This window comes from Rhinatrema bivittatum, chromosome 11 (genome assembly GCF_901001135.1).
Source record: "Rhinatrema bivittatum chromosome 11, aRhiBiv1.1, whole genome shotgun sequence".
Classification (NCBI taxonomy): Eukaryota; Metazoa; Chordata; class Amphibia; order Gymnophiona; family Rhinatrematidae; genus Rhinatrema; species Rhinatrema bivittatum.
Genome location: NC_042625.1, coordinates 94,644,183 through 94,662,646, shown reverse-complemented (window position 1 = coordinate 94,662,646; position 18,464 = coordinate 94,644,183). Strand labels below are relative to the sequence as shown.

The following is an 18,464-nucleotide window of genomic DNA, read 5'->3' as shown; positions in this document are numbered from 1 at the left end:
CCCCCCTCCAGTTTGCCCCTTTTGAGAGGCCCTGCACTTCGGCACATAATGGGGGTTAAGCGCGTGGCTGGGCCCTTCCAAAAAATGTGCGCGGTGCCTGCAAGGCCCGGCCACATGCATAACCCCCTGTTTTAAATAAATAAATAAATAAATAAATAAACTTAAACAGCCAGCTTTGAATATTGACTTCTAAATGTTTAATGGTCTGTGTTTTTGTTCGGGATCTAAGAACGTAAGAATTGCTTTGTTGGGTCAGACCAATGGTCCATCAAGCCCAGTCTCAGTGTCCTGTCTCCATTAGTAGTCAGTATGGGTCACTTGGATGCACCTGGCACATCCAAATGTAGAGATCCATTTCCTGTTGATACCTGTTTCTTAGAAGTTGAATAGACATTTGGGGTGACTGAGACACCCCGGCTGTGAGGAGTGCATGAGTGTGTCAGGGAAATTACCCCCAAAATAAACAGAATCCTGCCAATAGCCCAGCTGCAGCTTCCATGGTCTGCACCAACCTGTTTTTGGGGTGAGGAAAGTAATTACAGGGCTCCACATGCTCCAGTGACCCTGACTGAACTCCTTCATGCAGCGCACCTGGAAGTAGTAGACCCTGGCGGCGAGAAAGCCGCATCCCTTGATCTGCATGGAGCGGTTCATAACATCTGGACTCTGACTGGAAGAAATCTGGAAGAAAAAAGAGAGTTTGTAGACTGAAGAGTAGGCTTTTTGCTCCCTGGCCTCGTTGCAGAATATCCTGATACCATATGGAGTGGATCTGGCTCAGAAGCTGCCGTCCTCCATGAGTTTGAGCAATCCCTTACCACCGACCACGCGGCATCCTCTTCTGCCTTATAGCGCAGTTCATACAACTGACTCAGCCATGTGCCTTCTCTGGGCTTCCTGCACAGCACACTCAGGCATCCACCGTCCAAAGAGCTGGATTTGATTGTCTCGATAGTCGGGGGATCCAATTTCACTAAATTAAAAAAAAGGATTTACAATACAAAACAAAATAATTAATCAGTAGCACATTTAAGACTAATCGGAGAAAATTATTTTTCACTCAACGCACAATAAAGCTCTGGAATTTGTTGCCAGAGGATGTGGTTAGTGCAGTTAGTGTAGCTGGGTTTAAAAAAGGTTTGGATAAGTTCTTGGAGGAGAAGTCCATTAACCTCTATTAATCAAGTTGACTAATGGGCACATTTTAAAAGCCCGGCGCACGCAAATACCGGGAGATACGTGTGGGGCAGCGCCGTTTGTGCGCCGAGTGCATTTTAGAAATGGCCTGGCCCCACGCGTATCTCCCGGTATGCACAGAAGTGCCGGGCCATTAAAAAGGGGGCGGGCGCCGGCTGGGACAGCGTGAGCCGGCGCACACAACTTACTTTTGTTCTTTAGAGCAGGTAAGTAGTAAAACAAAAACAGGTAACAAAGTTAGGGTGGGTTTAGGGGTCGGGGAGGAGAGGGGAAAAGGGAGGAAGGCTAGGTAGGGGGATAGGGAAGTTCCCTCCCAGTCCGCTCCTTAAATGCACACGGGTATCCTAGTTTATATCATGCGCGCGGCGACGCACGCCTGTTATAAAATTGGTGAGTGCATGTGCGCGTGCGCGCCTCTAAAATCTACCCCTTACAGAATAGTCACCGCTATTACTGGCATCGGTAGCACAGGTACTTGTAGCCTGGTTGGCCACTGTTGGAAACAGGATGCTGGGCTTGATGGCCCTCGATCTGACTCAGTATAGCATGTTCTTATGTTCTTATGGCATATTTCTAGTTAGTGTAGTAGCACAATTTTGTTTTTTAACAAATCATTTGATTGGCTGGTTGTCATGTGACTATTCTGAAGGCAGCGTCCACTCAATGGGCGCTAATCAATACAATGTCAAAATACGTAGCTTAATGTAAAAAAGATTGTTAGATACATATTTTGCTTAAGATGTGGATGTTGGCGCCAGTTAGTAGGTGGCAGAGCCCATAATGGCTTGCTGCAGGCAGGGGTTTCCTAACCTTCTCTGTTTGTGGAAAGAAGATGTGCAGGGCTCAGCTCTGCCATGAGTCTGTGTTACTGTCCCTTCTGCTGGGGGCCACATTATAGGAAAACGGACCAGACTTACTGCTAGGGCGGCATTATTGGAGTTAGGAGTTTAGGGGCAGGAGCCTCAAAGCAAAGAGGCCCTGATGCAGCTTGAATATGCTTGGAGTTTTTTGACGAGCAGTGTACATCTCTACAAATAAGTACCAATTCCCCAGCCCATAGCATGTTACAGCCCCCATACCTGCATCCATGGGAACCAAGCACAGCTTCTCCGACTCGCTTTTGCCAAGAGCGTTTTGGGCAGTCACCCAAATGACTTCTTTCTGGTACAGGTTTAGAAGTTCCCGAGGAACTGTGCAGTGATTCTGGCCTTTTAGTGGGGCACAGTCTGGCTTCTTCTCTGGGAGGGCTCCATCTCGACTCCTGTAACACACGCATGCCCCCCACCTCCAGTTTATTTTACAAAGGATCCGAGCTGGGAAATTCAAATATCCTCGCCCCCAGCAGCAGTGAGTACAATATGTGTCCTTCTTCTAGCTTCTTACCCAGGCAGTTTGGAAACAGGCTTCAAACTGCTTTTAAACTTGAAAATAGTTTGTTTTTAACCAAAATGAGATGCATTTAAATGAATCTGAAACCAAGCTGTAAGAATTTCAAGGTTAGTAATTTTCAAACTAGCTGCTCTTTTAGGGGGTAGTTTAAAGCTATTTATGTGCATAGAAACTTGTGACTTGCAGACTTTTACGCTCAAAGCAGAGAGGCGATAGGGAGGCTGGAGATGGAACTCATGTGCCCATAAATTATGCCTTCCAAAGAGCAGATGTAACTTTACGTCAGTGAAAGCACGCGCGTACTTGACCAGTTACATGAGGTTTGCAAGACAAACGTATGCAGGTAAGTTTGCTTTGAAAAAGTCTGCATGTGCAATGTTCAAGCCTGCAGTAGCACTATGAAGGGAGTTATAACATTACTGTAATCTTATTATGGCCTGCGTAGTACGTAAGTTGGCTTTGAAAATCCTTGGATTATGCGCACAAATGAGCTCACACAAAGTTACAGCAGGGCATAATCGTCCGCTCTGGGCTTAAAATTACATGCGTATAATGAATAGCACAGGCAGGGTTTGTTCAAGTACTTTTCCCCTTTGAAAACTGCCGTAGATTCTTCAGGTAATAAGTACTGCAAATTCCACCCTTCTGCGCATAGTTTTAAAACTGCCCTCTGGATCCCCAAAATGGGAGAAATGAGTCTGACTGTCCTGACCCAACTCCTGAATACTCTCCAGGCAGCACAGACATGCGAGGCTGCTCTTACCTCTGCCTCTCAAGCGTGACATTGGTTTCAAGATAAGTTTCTTGTCCTGGACTCCAGGTGCAGGTCAAGCTTTCCTCCGTAAGGTTCATGATGCAGCTTAAGTTGCTGGGCTTTGATGGTGGATCTAAGCAGAACGCAACAGGTAAAGAGAGGCTGCGTCCCCCTTCCAGTGCTAGCAGTGCACCCTATAACTGTACCCCTGATTCCAAACAGCAGACTCGTTTTAGGTAGGCAAAAGATAAAACTATTTATTAATGCAATATTTAAAACTCAACATGATCTAAACACCCCAGACACTCACTGTATCTGATCATTTCTGCTATTCAAATGTCCCTGTAGCCATAACTGGTTTCTGACTATAGCTAAGAAGTTTTCTAGAGTTTTCTTAGAGACCCTTGGCTAATCCTGAACATAGCAGGAAATACAATGAAAGTCATTCCTCAAACCCTGCATAGGATGGACTTACAGCCTGCATGGATCTCCACTCTGCCCATCAGCTGAGGTATCCCTATCCCAGCCGCATAGCACGAGAGAATTGCCATGGTGCGGTTGAAGCTGCGGACAGTAACCCTGGAACTGATGGCCCCGGTGCTGTTATTTTGCTGGGGGTCCGGAAGGTATTCATCATCAAGTTTCCACAGGATCTGGATATCCTCCTCTTCCAAGCCGATGCAGCCTGTTCTGTTGATGGTGCACGTGGCTGTGACTGGAGAGCCTAACGGGACTATGGGCGACTGTACTGCTACGTGAGCATACGGCTGGACACCTGCAGGAACATAACCAAGTTCAAACCAGTGGAAGCCATCCCATCGGTGGTAAACACTCCCGTCTGCACAGGCGCATCAGATCTCTTCCCTGATGTCTCCTGGACTCCTAACATCACAGGAGATTTACTGCCTGACCCTCTTGGTAGAATGTGCAGCCAGAAATCCCTCCTTTGCATGTATGAGCCCACAGCAGGTCACTAAAATCACCCCAGAAAGGAGGCTGGACCCTAACTCTCACCTGTTTAAAGTACTATATTGGTCCTGAGAAAACTGGAGTCTCCCTAGACTGCGCTGTCTTTCACTGGGTCAGCTTAAGAGTTATTCAGAGACAAAAACTGAGAAATGTCATCAAGGCGGGGGGAGCTTTCCCTTGTGTCAATTCAAGGCATCACGGCCCGCAAAGAACCCTCTCTAAGCTGGAAAGTACCCCCTGGGGAGCTCAGGTGCCAGCCCAGAAGGAAGGCAGTGGCAGGAGGCCTGTCAGAAAGGCTCCGCCAGCCTGGCCTTAGTTTCTCACCTTTGGCAAAGAGAAGCAGGAGCAGAGCCCCCAGAGGCAGCGTTTCCCGGTTATGAGGTAAGACCATGGTCCCGGGCTCCCAGATCGCCTGGAATTCAGAGGAAGAGTTAATAAGCATCCTGCCCTGGAAAGATGCAGCCTGGGACCGGTAGTAGTGGCCAAGAGCCCTGCACCCTCTACAAGTCACAAGGGTCAATACCCTCAGGCTGAAAGTGGCAGATTGAATTTGAGTCATGGTATTTTAATATTACTACTCCTACTAATGATGATGACAATAAAACAAACATACCCAGCAAAATAAACTGGCGGATGTGACGTCTGGGACTTCGCCACTACCCTTAGGAAACAGTGAAGTTGATTGCTAGTCAGGGGACAAGGAATGAGCCCAACGTACAGAGGGTGCCTGAAGCATCAGTGAAACCTTTCTTCTAGGAAGCAAGCAGGCAGTGGCACTGCATTAGATGGAAAGACTAGAAGGGCATTTTCAGTCACATTTTCGGAGGGAGAGGGTTCGTCCCTGGAAAGCTCCAGCCACAGCTCGTTTCCTGCTCTTTAAGTCCACTCACTCGGCCAGCGCTCTGCTATATTCTGGCTCCAGACCTCGGCCCGACACTGACAGGGAGCAGCTCCGCTCCCGTCTGCTGCTGACAAGGGGCTCAGGCCACATCCTGCGTTTCAGCTGGAAAATGAGCATTTACATTTCTCTTACATACCCATCCTGCTGCTCCTGCTGCTATTTCTCCATCCTGAGTCTGCAAATGGCAGAGTTTCAGGGCACCAAAACTTTCCTGTGACTGTTGCTTCTGAAGACAAGTGTCGTTAATAGCTCTGACACTCTTCACAAGGATTGCAAGACACTTCCCAGAACATGTCTTACAGGAAGGACCGAAACCACAGACCATACGTACAGCCACTCCTGCACACAAAGACCACACATGAAGAGCTGCAGAATCATAACCAGGCACACTGTCACCCACATTCATCCCTACACACAGATACACGCACAGTCAGACTCACACCACTGTACATAACCAGGCACACTGTCACCCACATTCATCCCTACACACAGATACACGCACAGTCAGACTCACATCACTGTACATAACCAGGCACACTGTCACCCACATTCATCCCTACACACAGATACACGCACAGTCAGACTCACACCACTGTACAAAACCAGGCACACTGTCACCCACATTCATCCCTACACACAGATACACGCACAGTCAGACTCACATCACTGTACATAACCAGGCACACTGTCACCCACATTCATCCCTACACACAGATACACGCACTGTCAGACTCACATCACTGTACATAACCAGGCTCACTGTCACCCACATTCATCCCTACACACAGATACACGCACAGTCAGACTCACACCACTGTACATAACCAGGCACACTGTCACCCACATTCATCCCTACACACAGACACACGCACAGTCAGACTCACACCACTGTACATAACCAGGCACACTGTCACCCACATTCATCCCTACACACAGACACACGCACAGTCAGACTCACACCACTGTACATAACCAGGTGCACTGTCACCCACATTCATCCCTACACACAGATACACGCACTGTCAGACTCACACCACTGTACATAACCAGGCACACTGTCACCCACATTCATCCCTACACACAGATACACGCACTGTCAGACTCACACCACTGTACATAACCAGGCACACTGTCACCCACATTCATCCCTACACACAGATACACGCACAGTCAGACTCACACCACTGTTCATAAGCAGGCACACTGTCACCCACATTCATCCCTACACACAGATACACGCACAGTCAGACTCACACCACTTGACATAACCAGGCACACTGTCACCCACATTCATCCCTACACATAGATACACGCACAGTCAGACTCACACCACTGTACATAACCAGGCGCACTGTCACCCACATTCATCCCTACACACAGATACACGCACAGTCAGACTCACACCACTGTTCATAAGCAGGCACACTGTCACCCACATTCATCCCTACACACAGATACACGCACTGTCAGACTCACACCACTGTACATAACCAGGCACACTGCCACCCACATTCATCCCTACACACAGATACACGCACTGTCAGACTCACACCACTGTACATAACCAGGCGCACTGTCACCCACATTCATCCCTACACACAGATACACGCACTGTCAGACTCACATCATTGTACATAACCACTCGCAGACGTCGATATTCAGCGATACTTATCAGGGTAAGTTAAAAGTTATCGGGCTACGCAGCAGTGGCTGAATACCTGGCCCCACCATACAGCCACCAGTTATCTGGCCAAATAGTTAGCCGGTTAAGTAGAGGAAGGGGGAGAGGGCATCCAGCTAGCTTGGATATTCAGAGTTAGCTAGATAACTTATCTGGCTAAGTACCTGATTCACAAAGGGTTTTTCCCATAGACACAAAATGGGAGAAAAGCCTTATGGGTAAATTTTCATAACCCAGCAAGTGCAAATATGGGAGATATGTGCATGGCCGGGCTGTGCACGCACCAAGCGCATTTTCTGAGCAGCTCTGTCATGCACTGGCGTGCGGAACTTACTGCTGCTCAGGAGAGCAGGTAAGCTCCACAACAAAAAAAATGGGGTAGGTGAGTTGGGTTTAGAGGGCAGGGAGGAGAGGGGAAAAGGGAGGAAGGTTAGGTAAGGAGATAGGGAACTGGGAAAAGGTCCTATTGCGTTGCTGCGCATGGTTTAAAAAATTCCCTCCCCCCTGCTTGTGTGAGTGGGCACCCGTGTGCGCTGATTCAAAATCGGTGCGTCCATATGCGTGCGGGTATCAGAGTTTATAGCACGCACGCAGCAACGTGAGCATGTTAGAAAATCTGTGCGTCCGCGTGCGCACGGGTATCAGAGTTTATAGCGCGCAGCGACGTGAGCATGTTAGAAAATCGGTGCGTCCGTGCGCGCGGGTATCAGAGTTTATAGCACGCACGCAGCGACGTGAGCATGTTAGAAAATCGGTGCGTCCGTGCGCGAGCGGGTATCAGAGTTTATAGCACGCACGCAGCGACATAAGCATATTAGAAAATCGGTGCGTCCGTGTGCGCGCGGGTATCAGAGTTTATAGCACGCACGCAGCGACGTGAGCATGTTAGAAAATCGGTGCGTCCGTGCGCGCGCGGGTATCAGAGCTTATAGCACGCACGCAGCGACGTGAGCATGTTAGAAAATCGGTGCGTCCATGTGCGCGCGGGTATCAGAGTTTATAGCATGCACGCAGCGACGTGAGCATGTTAGAAAATCGGTGCGTCCGTGTGCGCGCGGGTATCAGAGTTTATAGCACGCACGCAGCGACGTGAGCATGTTAGAAAATCGGTGCGTCCATGTGCGCGCGGGTATCAGAGCTTATAACACGCACGCAGCGACGTGAGCATGTTAGAAAATCGGTGCGTCCATGTGCGCGTGGGTATCAGAGTTTATAGCACGCATATCAGAGCTTATAACACGCACGCAGCGACGTGAGCATGTTAGAAAATCAGTGCGTCCGTGCGCGCGCGGGTATCAGAGTTTATAGCACGCACGCAGCGACGTGAGCATGTTAGAAAATCGGTGCGTCCATGTGCGCGTGGGTATCAGAGTTTATAGCACGCATATCAGAGCTTATAACACGCACGCAGCGACGTGAGCATGTTAGAAAATCGGTGCGTCCGTGCGCGCGCGGGTATCAGAGTTTATAGCACGCACGCAGCGACGTGAGCATGTTAGAAAATCGGTGCGTCCGTGCGCGCGCGGGTATCAGAGTTTATAGCACGCACGCAGCGACGTGAGCATGTTAGAAAATCGGTGCGTCCGTGCGCGTGCGGGTATCAGAGTTTATAGCACGCACGCAGCGACGTGAGCATGTTAGAAAATCGGTGCGTCCGTGTGCGCGTGGGTATCAGAGTTTATAGCACGCATATCAGAGTTTATAGCACGCACGCAGTGACGTCAGCATGTTAGAAAATCGGTGCGTCCATGTGCGCGCGGGTATCAGAGCTTATAACACGCACGCAGCGACGTGAGCATGTTAGAAAATCGGTGCGTCCGTGTGCGCGTGGGTATCAGAGTTTATAGCACGCATATCAGAGTTTATAGCACGCACGCAGTGACGTCAGCATGTTAGAAAATCGGTGCGTCCGTGTGCGCGCGCGGGTATCAGAGTTTATAGCACGCACGCAGCTACGTGAGCATGTTAGAAAATCGGTGCGTCCGTGTGCGCGCGGGTATCAGAGTTTATAGCACGCACGCAGCGACGTGAGCATGTTAGAAAATCGGTGCGTCCGTGAGCGAGTGCCTATAAAAATTTACCCCTTAATGAATCTGGCCCTAAGCTGGTTGGCCCATAGGGCTGCTCTAAAGTTAGTTGGATAAACTTATCCAGTTAAGTTGAAGGTAGCCAGATAACATTCACTAGTGCGACCACGCCCCTGAATGTATATATTATAAACTAGCCAGGTAAGTTTATGCGGCTGCAGAGCAGCTCACTATCTGCCTCACACTGTCATAGACTTAGGGGTGTGCACAGACCTTTTTTTTGTTTCATTTTGCTCTTATTTTCTATTTTTATTTGCTTTATTCCACGTTTGTTTCCTTTCTTCTTCTTTATTAAAAACAAGAAGAACAAAACAATAAAATAATTTAAATTTAAAAAACCAAAGGGAAAAAGAAAATAATACAATTAGCGGAGAGGGAAGCCCCCACCCCTCTGAATCCTGTTACCATATTTTCTTTCTTCACAGGGCAGGAGCCAGACGTCCGATGCCATTGTTAATTTCCTCCCCACAGAATGGCGCTGGCTGGAGTCTGACTGGCACCCTTCCTATGGAAGAGATTAACAATGCCCCTGGCCGTGGCCATTTCTGAGTTCACCACCAGTGGGGCAGGAGCGCCCAGGGATGGTGGTGAATAGTTTTTAAAATAAATTGAAAGAAAAAGGAGAAACTGTTAAAACTTCCCATTCTGTTTCAAAGAAATGCACTTCCCAGACACCGCTGTACAAACAGACAGAGACCCCCCTCCTGCTTTCATGGGGAGTACACGCGTTTCAAAGCATTTACCTGAGAGAAATGGCTCTCCTCTGACTGATGAAAAGGATGCCTGGTGAGCTGATACCCAACACTGCTGAAAAGTTTATTGCGTGTGTGTGTGACAGGTACAGAATACAGGTGAAGACCCCATTTGTATTCCTTCTGCTCTGAGATACTCTTGTCTTCTACTCTATTATTGATTTCAAAATTTTCATTGCTGGTTTCCTTCTGACAAATCATTACTTCCCCGGCTCCATTCAGTTAGGCTTTTTAAACAGTCATATTACTAAACATCATCCAATAACAGAGCAAAGCCCTATCTGCAAAGTATTTCTGTAAATTATATCTACTGGTTTTCATATCACCTCTTAACGGGGCTGATGCAATACAGTGCGCTCAGACGAGCGCACTGTTTAACCCATGGTTGGACGTGCGTTTTGGATGCGTGTCCACAACCCCTTACACTATAAGGGGATTAGCGCGTCCAAAACGCGCGTCCAACCCCCCCGTGAAACTAATAGTGCTCATGACATGCAAATACATGTTGATGAGGCTATTAGCTGTTCTCCCCAGATCCCAAAAAAATGTGCGCCCGATCTGCATAATTTCTGAGCAGCCCAAAAAAGTGTACAGAAAAGGAGAAAATACTATTTTCTGTAATCCCCCGACTTAATATTGTGGCGATATTAAGTTGGAGGACCCAAAAGGTTAAAAAAAAGAAGAATGTGCCGGGGGTCAGGTTAGGAACAGGGACGCTCAATTAATGAGCATCAGTTTTCCGGACCCGCCAACAGTCATCTCTCCTGGGCGCCTGCTGCCGAGGAGGCGCTAGGGGTGCACATTTGTCCCTGGCGCCTCCTTGGCAGTGCGACCCCTCATTTCAATATTCAATCTTGGGCCCAGGAGAGGTGCTGGGCGCTCCAGCACTGGGCGCCCATTTTCTGCACTGATTTTGTGCATCGTCCCCAAAGTTAGTAACTTGGGGCATAAACCATCAGGTCCTGTCACTTTGTTCACGTTCACTTCTGAAAGATAATTTATTTATAATCTTTCCTTAGGGATGTGCAGTCATTTAAAACAATATTGAAAACACCACCATTTTGTTTGCTTCATTTTGTGTTGTTTTCAATCTGAAATGACACAAACCAACACATTTTTGTTTTGTTTTGCTCCTGTTTTTTTAACACGTTAGTGCACACTAAAACAACATAATATGTGCTAAATTGCAGAATGAAACCTTTACTTTTCTTACTAAAAATTTGTGCCTTATTTTGCCTCATCCCTTCTCTTATAGTGAGGTTTTGCTAGACATAACTTTTATATTCATAACAACATCATGGCAAGGTCTCCATGTATATGATAATTTTGCATCCACAATGACACCATAAATCAGAGCTGCTGCAGATATTGTGCAGGTTGACTAAAGCAGCTTTTCAACTTCTTGTCAAATAAAAACAACAAAAAAAAAAATGCAGAAAGAATTGCCCTGGAAGGTTCCCTGCATTGCTGCTATGGAGAATAAACTTTAAGAAGTCCACACAAAGCCTCATAAGAAACTGGGATTGTCTGCACTCACCTTAGCGAAGTTTGGTGGGTCGTCCAGGCAGCACCGGCCATAATGCATGGAGCCAGTCCAGCCTGTGGAGTTTCATAGCAACAAAAAGTGCAAGCTCACTTCCCCCTCAACTCAACAGCTCTCGCATGGCCCCGGAGAAAAGCCTCAGCAGTCACAGAACCTGAGCCTCAAATAGCAGGTGAAAGGCAACTCAATGAGGTAGGGTCTCTTTCTAAACTCAGACCCTGTATATCCATTTTTAATATTGCAGACATAGCTTGAGCCCAAACTTTCATGGAACTCCACTTATTACTGAGCACCTGGCAGGTTAGCAATCAAGCAAAAACCAGCGTTCAATTGCAAGAGAATGGGCATCGCCCAAAGGTACTGTCATAGGTGAACTTTGGAGACGTTGTGGTTCTCTTCTGCAGATGTGAACACTGTGTGGACCCTGATGCAACTCCTCTGGATAATTCTTATGCCGGTCCAACCTGCAGAGAACCACATTTTCTCCAGTGTGGCCTCCAGAGCTCTGCGTTACCCACCGTTCACAGGCTTAGAAACATCAGGCTTTAGTGAAGATGTTCAACAGGCAGAAACCCATTTGGGCTCATCTGGTACCCTTTATTTCATATGGCCACTTGTCCAAACTTTCTAGCAGAACCAGCAAGCGGCCCATATTCTGAAGGAAGACTTTTATTGCATACACACACAGCTAATATAAAAACCCACAAATAAATAAAATAAATAAAGGCATCGGTATTCAGAAGGCTGACCTTCAATAGGAGAAGCACTGCAAGCTGAGTTCAAATCCCAGAAAGGGCCCGTCTCCTCCAGAATCAAAATCACTTAGATTTGTGCCGGTAAAAGCAGCTTTTACCCGCCTGAATCTGCACCTTGAAAAGTACCCTCCCTTGGGGTGGGCAACTTTGTCTCTTTTCTGTGCAGATGGAATTACAGGGGCACAAAAGAGTGAGGGGAGGCGAAGTAAGGGCGGGCTGGCAGCTTTACTGCATGGGCATGGAATTGTTATATTGTAAATTACGTTTTGCAAGGATGGTATTTTATCCTTGTTAGTACTGCAATCCGTCTCGTGTCTTTTCGGGAGGGGTGGGATAAATAAATGAATAGATATAGGCTAATTTTGTGCAGATAAGTTGGTCCACACAAAGAGTAGGCCTAATGTTATCCGGATAACTTTATTTGTTTTAGATTTAACTCAGATCAAGGCAAGCTGCATTCAGGTAAGGCAGGAATTTCCCCCTCAGAGGGCTTACAGTCTGAGCACCTGATGTACTAAGGCTTTGATTCCCATTCCGTGGGTTAGTAAATCAGGTTCTCAACTCTTCACCCCAAGCAATGGCGGGTGAAGCACATTTATCCAGATGTTCTGTGGACCCACTTAACCTGATAACTTACCCGCTCAATGGGAATTTGAATATGGGGCTCTTAGTGGCTCCGTGAGAAAAGTCAAATTGGCCAATTGGAATGGCTGATTTCTATTTCCTCGGGGTTTGAAAGTTCGACATCTGTTGCCATGTAAGAACATAAGAACATGCCATACTGGGTCAGACCCAGGGTCCATCAAAGCCCAGCATCCTGTTTCCAATAGTGGCCAATCCAGGCCATAAGAACCTGGCAAGTACCCCAAAACTAAGTCTATTCCATGTAACCATTGCTAGTAAAGGCAGTGACTATTTTCTAAGTCAACTTGATTAATAGCAGTTAATGGACTTCTCCTCCAAGAATTTATCCAATCCTTTTTTAAACCCAGCTATACTAAGCACACTAACCACATCCTCTGGCAACAAATTCCAGAGTTTAATTGTGTGTTGAGTGAAAAAGAACTTTCTCCGATTAGTTTTAAATGTGCCCCATGCTAACTTCATGGAGTGCCCCCTAGTCTTTCTATTATCTGAAAGTGTAAATAACTGATTCACATCTACCCGTTCTAGACCTCTCATGATTTTAAACATCTCTATCATATCCCCCCTCAGCCGTCTCTTCTCCAAGCTGAACAGCTCTAACCTCTTCAGCCTTTCCTCATAGGGGAGCTGTTCCATTTCCATTCCCCTTATCATTTTGGTTGCCCTTCTCTGTACCTTCTCCAGTGCAATTATATCCTTTTTGAGATGCGGTGACCAGATTTGTACACAGTATTCAAGGTGTGGTCTCACCATGGAGCGATACAGAGGCATTATGACATTTTCCGTTTTATTCTCCATTCTCTTCCTAATAATTCCTAATATTCTGTTTGCTTTTTTGACTGCCGCAGCACACTGAACCGACAATTTCAATGTGTTATCCACTATGACACCTAGATCTCTTTCTTGATTGGTAGCTCCTAATATGGAACCCAACATTGTGTAACTATAGCATGGGTTATTTTTCCCTATAAGCATCACCTTGCTCTTAGCCACATTAAATTTCATCTGCCAATGATTAACTTGTTTGTGTCATTTGGTTTCTTTTAGTATGTAATTCTTTGCCATCTGAGTTTCCTAAAGAATCCAGCCACTTGGAATTCATGAAAATTATTACAACTTGGTTGTTTAAACAGGCGTTTGGAACTTTTAATAATGACTGGAGATGTTGTATAACTTCCTGTAACTGGGATAGGATTAGTTATTTAAGTGCACGTTATTATATGTTATCAGTTGACCTAGAATGTTTTATTATTTTATTATATGTAATATGTTTTTTTTCTTGATTTAATGTATTTTAATTTGTAAACTGCTTTGATTTTAACCAGAAAGGCTTAATAATAAGAAAAGAATAATGTACAGTGACCCTTTTTACTAAGGTTGTCACCTGGCTCCATGCCATAAGAAGAGGCTGATCCAGTCCTGGTTTCACCCCAGTGAACACAGGGACTTGTAAGTCTGATTGTCACCATTTATTCATGCATGCATTGGGAGAACTGGATTAGCTGGTTTGTAATGACATGGAGCCAGGTGGCAATGCTACTTTTTTTTAACTGTTCGCTGAGTTAAAAGGAGCTAGCAGGTCTATTATTACCCCAACTGTTCTGTGAAAAAAAGTACTGTCTGGTGATTTCACCCCTTCCAGTCACTTCCAGTCAAAATTTACCAAGGAGAAAACAAATATTTCCTTTGTCTGCTGTGTTTCAAAACAGTCGCCAAGAGGAAGAGCACGCCTTACAAAACTTGCAGAATCATTGAGCCATCGGATGAGGCAACGGAGAAACTCTACCACAACAAGTATTGTTGGGACCAGCCGTCATCGTTGGTAGCAAGGTGTCCAGGCCTGGGCTGATCAAGTATACAGATATTACCACATTCACACTGGGTGAAAACACATAGTAATACGGTGGCTGATTCGTACTGCATCTGCCTCCAGCTGCACATCAGCCACGCACTGCAGATAGCTGCTGGGGGGCTGTGTACGTGGCAGAAGCAGACAGACGGACAGTCTGTGCAGCCAGCTTGGTTGTTTTGTATTGAATGCCACTGAAACACACAACCAACAATTGAGTGGAGAAATAATACAAGCTGCTCCATTGTTTCTTTCAAGAGCCCTGGACATTTGGACAATCATTGTTCAATCAGGTTATTCCTTCATCCCCATATCCAAGTAGGTTACGAAATACAGTAATATTAAATACCCATAGTCCTCTCTCTCTCTATATATATATATTAGTATTACTGCATAATTTTAATATACTGATTAATTTTAGAGTTGAAAACATTAAGCCTCACTTATGCAAAACTCTTTTGAATTAAAGGACCCCCGCTCTTCTTCATTCTGTTTTATGTTTCAATAAAGCAATGTTGTTGCTGTGTTAATCCACTCGTATCTGTAGAAATAAAAGTCAACTCTAAATAACAAAATATTTGAGGAGAGGAGAATCCACCATTATTTAAATTGTTTTGTACCCGTGTGACTGGTTTCTGGAGGAATTTTGAATGATATCCTCTGATGCCGAAACGTTGGGACTTAATGGGACCTAATTGTTCATGAAAAGAGCAGCATGCTGAGTTAAGTAGATTTTAAAGGTTTTTGAAGAAACCAATAAAAAGTTTATTGATTTTAAGACTTTTTTGGGAAGGTACATGATGTGAAGAACTGCTTGATATGTGATATTGGTTGAAGCCCATTGAGAGCACGAGCCTGTAGATTATAATTTACAAGCATTACCGTATCTGATACCATGTTTCTCCTTGAAAGAATTAGTTATTTGTATATGAAAATAATTGGATTCTTCTCTACTTGAATATTTTGTTGTTATTTAGAATTTGCTGTTTGAGTTTTTGTTTGAAATAAAAGTCAACAAATAACTTTTCGGTGAGACCTTAATATATTTGTGAGGTTCTTTCCAGAGCTACCCTCTACTTCATCAGCTCAATGCATTGCTTGCAAAAGCTGCTTACAAATGCATTTAATCCAATAAAGAGCTCTGTTCCTGTGCAATCAGTTTTGGAGTCCATGATTAAAAAGTTGCATCACTGCCCCGAGGAGAAGCTTCCTTGCCTCTCTGTGCTGCGGTGGGCTCTGCCGGTGGGTATACCCCAAATCATGCAGGGCTCTCTCTGAGTCTGGGCTCTGCAGATAAGTCTCTATCAGTTCCAGGCACGAACATCTTGGGCTGAAGAGGAAGTGCCTCAGCAGATAAATGAACGCAGCGGCAGAAGGGTTCTTCCAATTTCCTTACACCCTGATTTATGGCTTGAAATTCTTCCTCAGAGACCAGCACCACCTTTAGGAGCTCTGAAGCTCAGCCTTCCACCTGAGGGACCCTTGACCCTTGTCCCTCAGTGTCGTTTGGGGATCAAGTCAGGTCACATGCACCCTTCCAATCTCAGTGTATTTTAAGCTCAGCTTGTGGGATTCTCCTACACTGGGAACCTATCTAATTAGCAGGGAGTACAAGGAAGTGCAGATGATTATGTAGTAACATAGTTATTTAATGATGGCCCATGCAACCTAGCTGAGATGTCTCCACTTTGTGAAGCTGCACCTGTAAATTCCCATGTGCACCCCAACATCAACTTCCCCCTCCCCCATGTCTTTTACCTGACCTCTCAACCTTTTTCCCGCTATTGCCCTGGGGCCTTCATGATTAGGAGGGTAACCGCTGGCGCCAGTCATGGTTTCAGCGCACACTTATCTGAGGGACCTGCATTTCTGATGTCCAAAGCGGTGAGCAGTGCACCGGGAAAAAGTGGAATCAACTGTGACCCCTACTCACAGAAAAGGTAGAAAGAGAAGAGCAGAGAAGAGAGTGGAGTGGAAAGGAATACGAATTTTCCCATCCACATCTCCAGTGGCTCTACAGAAAATGATTCATGACCCTGCAAGCATGAGAGCGGAGGAGGAGTGCAGGGGCTGTGAATCAGGGAAGCCACTGCTGCTCCTTGTGACCTTGGCAAGTCCCTTCACCCTCCATAGCCTCTGGTACGAACTCAAAGAGGAATTTTCAAAAGCTGCACATGTAAAAATTAGCATCTATTCCAAATTGTATAGAAGTCCAAAATACGTGCGCATTTTCACTTGTGCACGCACATATATGCTGATAAATATAACTGGGGGTCTAGGGGGTGAGGCCAACTGTTATAAAAGACGCGTGCATCCATTTTCCAGCTTACGGGTACATTTATACACCTGATAATTATCTGCTGTCAGTGATATTAAATGACTGTGTTTGTTGGGCAGTACTGACTGGGGGGCCTTCAGGCTGAAGAACCAGGAGGGTCTGGATGACCTGAAGCAGGACTGGGCAAACTGGGGGTCTAACTGGTTAAATTGGGAATCTCACTCACGTGCATGGGTTTTAAAATCCACCCATTTCCCTGTGTAAATCCCTACTTAGCTGCGCGAGTCCTACATACGAGTGTATATTTTTAAACTTGGTGGATAGAGTACACACATCCATGTATTCGCATGGTGATAAACATGCGTGTATTTTATAATAAGGGCGCCTGTGATACGTGCATGTTATAAAACTCTGCGCGGCCGCGTACACGCGTATAGGCTGCTGCCTGCAGTTGTTTGAAAGTCATTCTCTTAGTTTGGAAGCCCTCTCGGATAGGAAAATCCCTATGTTCCTTGAATGCAATCTGCTTTGAAGTGCCTGAAAAGCAGAATATACAGTAAATCAAATAAAAAAAGAATAAGCTAAGAACCCCAGAGAAATAAAACCTTTCTCATAGTGCGTTGCATGCTCCTTCCGGGATCACTGACTCACAGAATGTAATTGTTTCCCTGCAGGGCAGCACGGCAGACGTTTCTCACGGCAAAGTTGCCAGGGATGTGGGAGTCCTGGGTTACGACACATCCGAAGTGTGGGGCAACGCTGCTCACTTTTTAACACATTTGACACAATATGCTGTGCTTTATTTACCACCACCATTCCGGTAAACAGCTTGTTTTCCTGCAGCTTCACTTTGAAAAACTCAGCGGTTTCTCCCCCTCTATTTGGGTTCAATCACTTTTTAAAATCTTAAAACGCAGCTGGCAGTGGACTTATCGGGGCAGGGGATTTTACCCTGGATTCCCACTCCACCCTGAGCGCCGCCAATGCGTGGGTGCGGGGAGGGCCGAGCGGCCTCGTCAGGAAAGTTAGGGAGGTAATAATCCATGCTGCGATGGGTCGGCGGTGAGACCCTGATTATTGCCTCGGAACAGTGGCCAGCGTCAGGAATAAAATTAAAGTTTCTGGCAAGTGAGTGCACAGCAATAGCAATGTCACTGGTGGGGGATGGGGGTTAGGGTACCCCAATGTGCTCCTGGGGAGAGGGGCCCCGGAGATGCCACTTAGTATAAAAGCACATGATGGTATCAATGTACCGGGGGGGCTGGGGGAGCCCACAGATCCCACTTTGCACACAAGCACATAGCAATCTCGCTGGGTCTTTCGCGGAGGTGCCCTCAGAGATGTCACTGGAGGTCCCTCCACCTCCTCTGGGGACTGTCACAGATGTCACAAGGACTAATGTTGGTGCTGTTGTGGGATGGGCTTTACAAATAACTCTTTTGCTTGCCTTGGTTTTAGGAATATTTCACACTATGCCCATTGCAGTGATATCGTTTGAGGTTCGTGCTGGCTCTCAGCCTTGCAAAGCAGAAGCACCTGCCCAGACACTATACCCAGGCCTGTGGTAAAGCGATAAGACGGCAATCAGCTGAATTATCAGACCAAGGGCCTTCATTCTCAGCCTTATCATCACACTTCCCCGCAGCAGTGAGAATGTGGCAGAA

General features: G+C 46.3%; 1 protein-coding gene across 3 annotated transcripts in view; it reads right to left on the bottom strand.

Moving 5' to 3' along the window:
* Positions 1–11,315, bottom strand: part of CSF3R (colony stimulating factor 3 receptor) — a 32,818-nt gene extending 21,503 nt beyond the window's left edge. For 2 of the 3 annotated variants that reach the window (XM_029571225.1, XM_029571226.1), the window contains exons 1-7: positions 11,268–11,315; positions 4,634–4,721; positions 3,816–4,115; positions 3,350–3,473; positions 2,277–2,458; positions 819–973; positions 513–681 (exon numbers count right to left, since the gene is read on the bottom strand). In XM_029571225.1, the coding sequence (XP_029427085.1) occupies positions 513–681; positions 819–973; positions 2,277–2,458; positions 3,350–3,473; positions 3,816–4,115; positions 4,634–4,721; positions 11,268–11,315 (1,066 nt within the window). Of the gene's footprint in view, positions 1–512; positions 682–818; positions 974–2,276; positions 2,459–3,349; positions 3,474–3,815; positions 4,116–4,633; positions 4,722–5,346; positions 5,442–11,267 lie in introns of those variants that run through there. The other variant, XM_029571227.1, reaches the window with a different exon arrangement.
* Between the last annotated feature and the right edge of the window lie 7,149 nt (positions 11,316–18,464).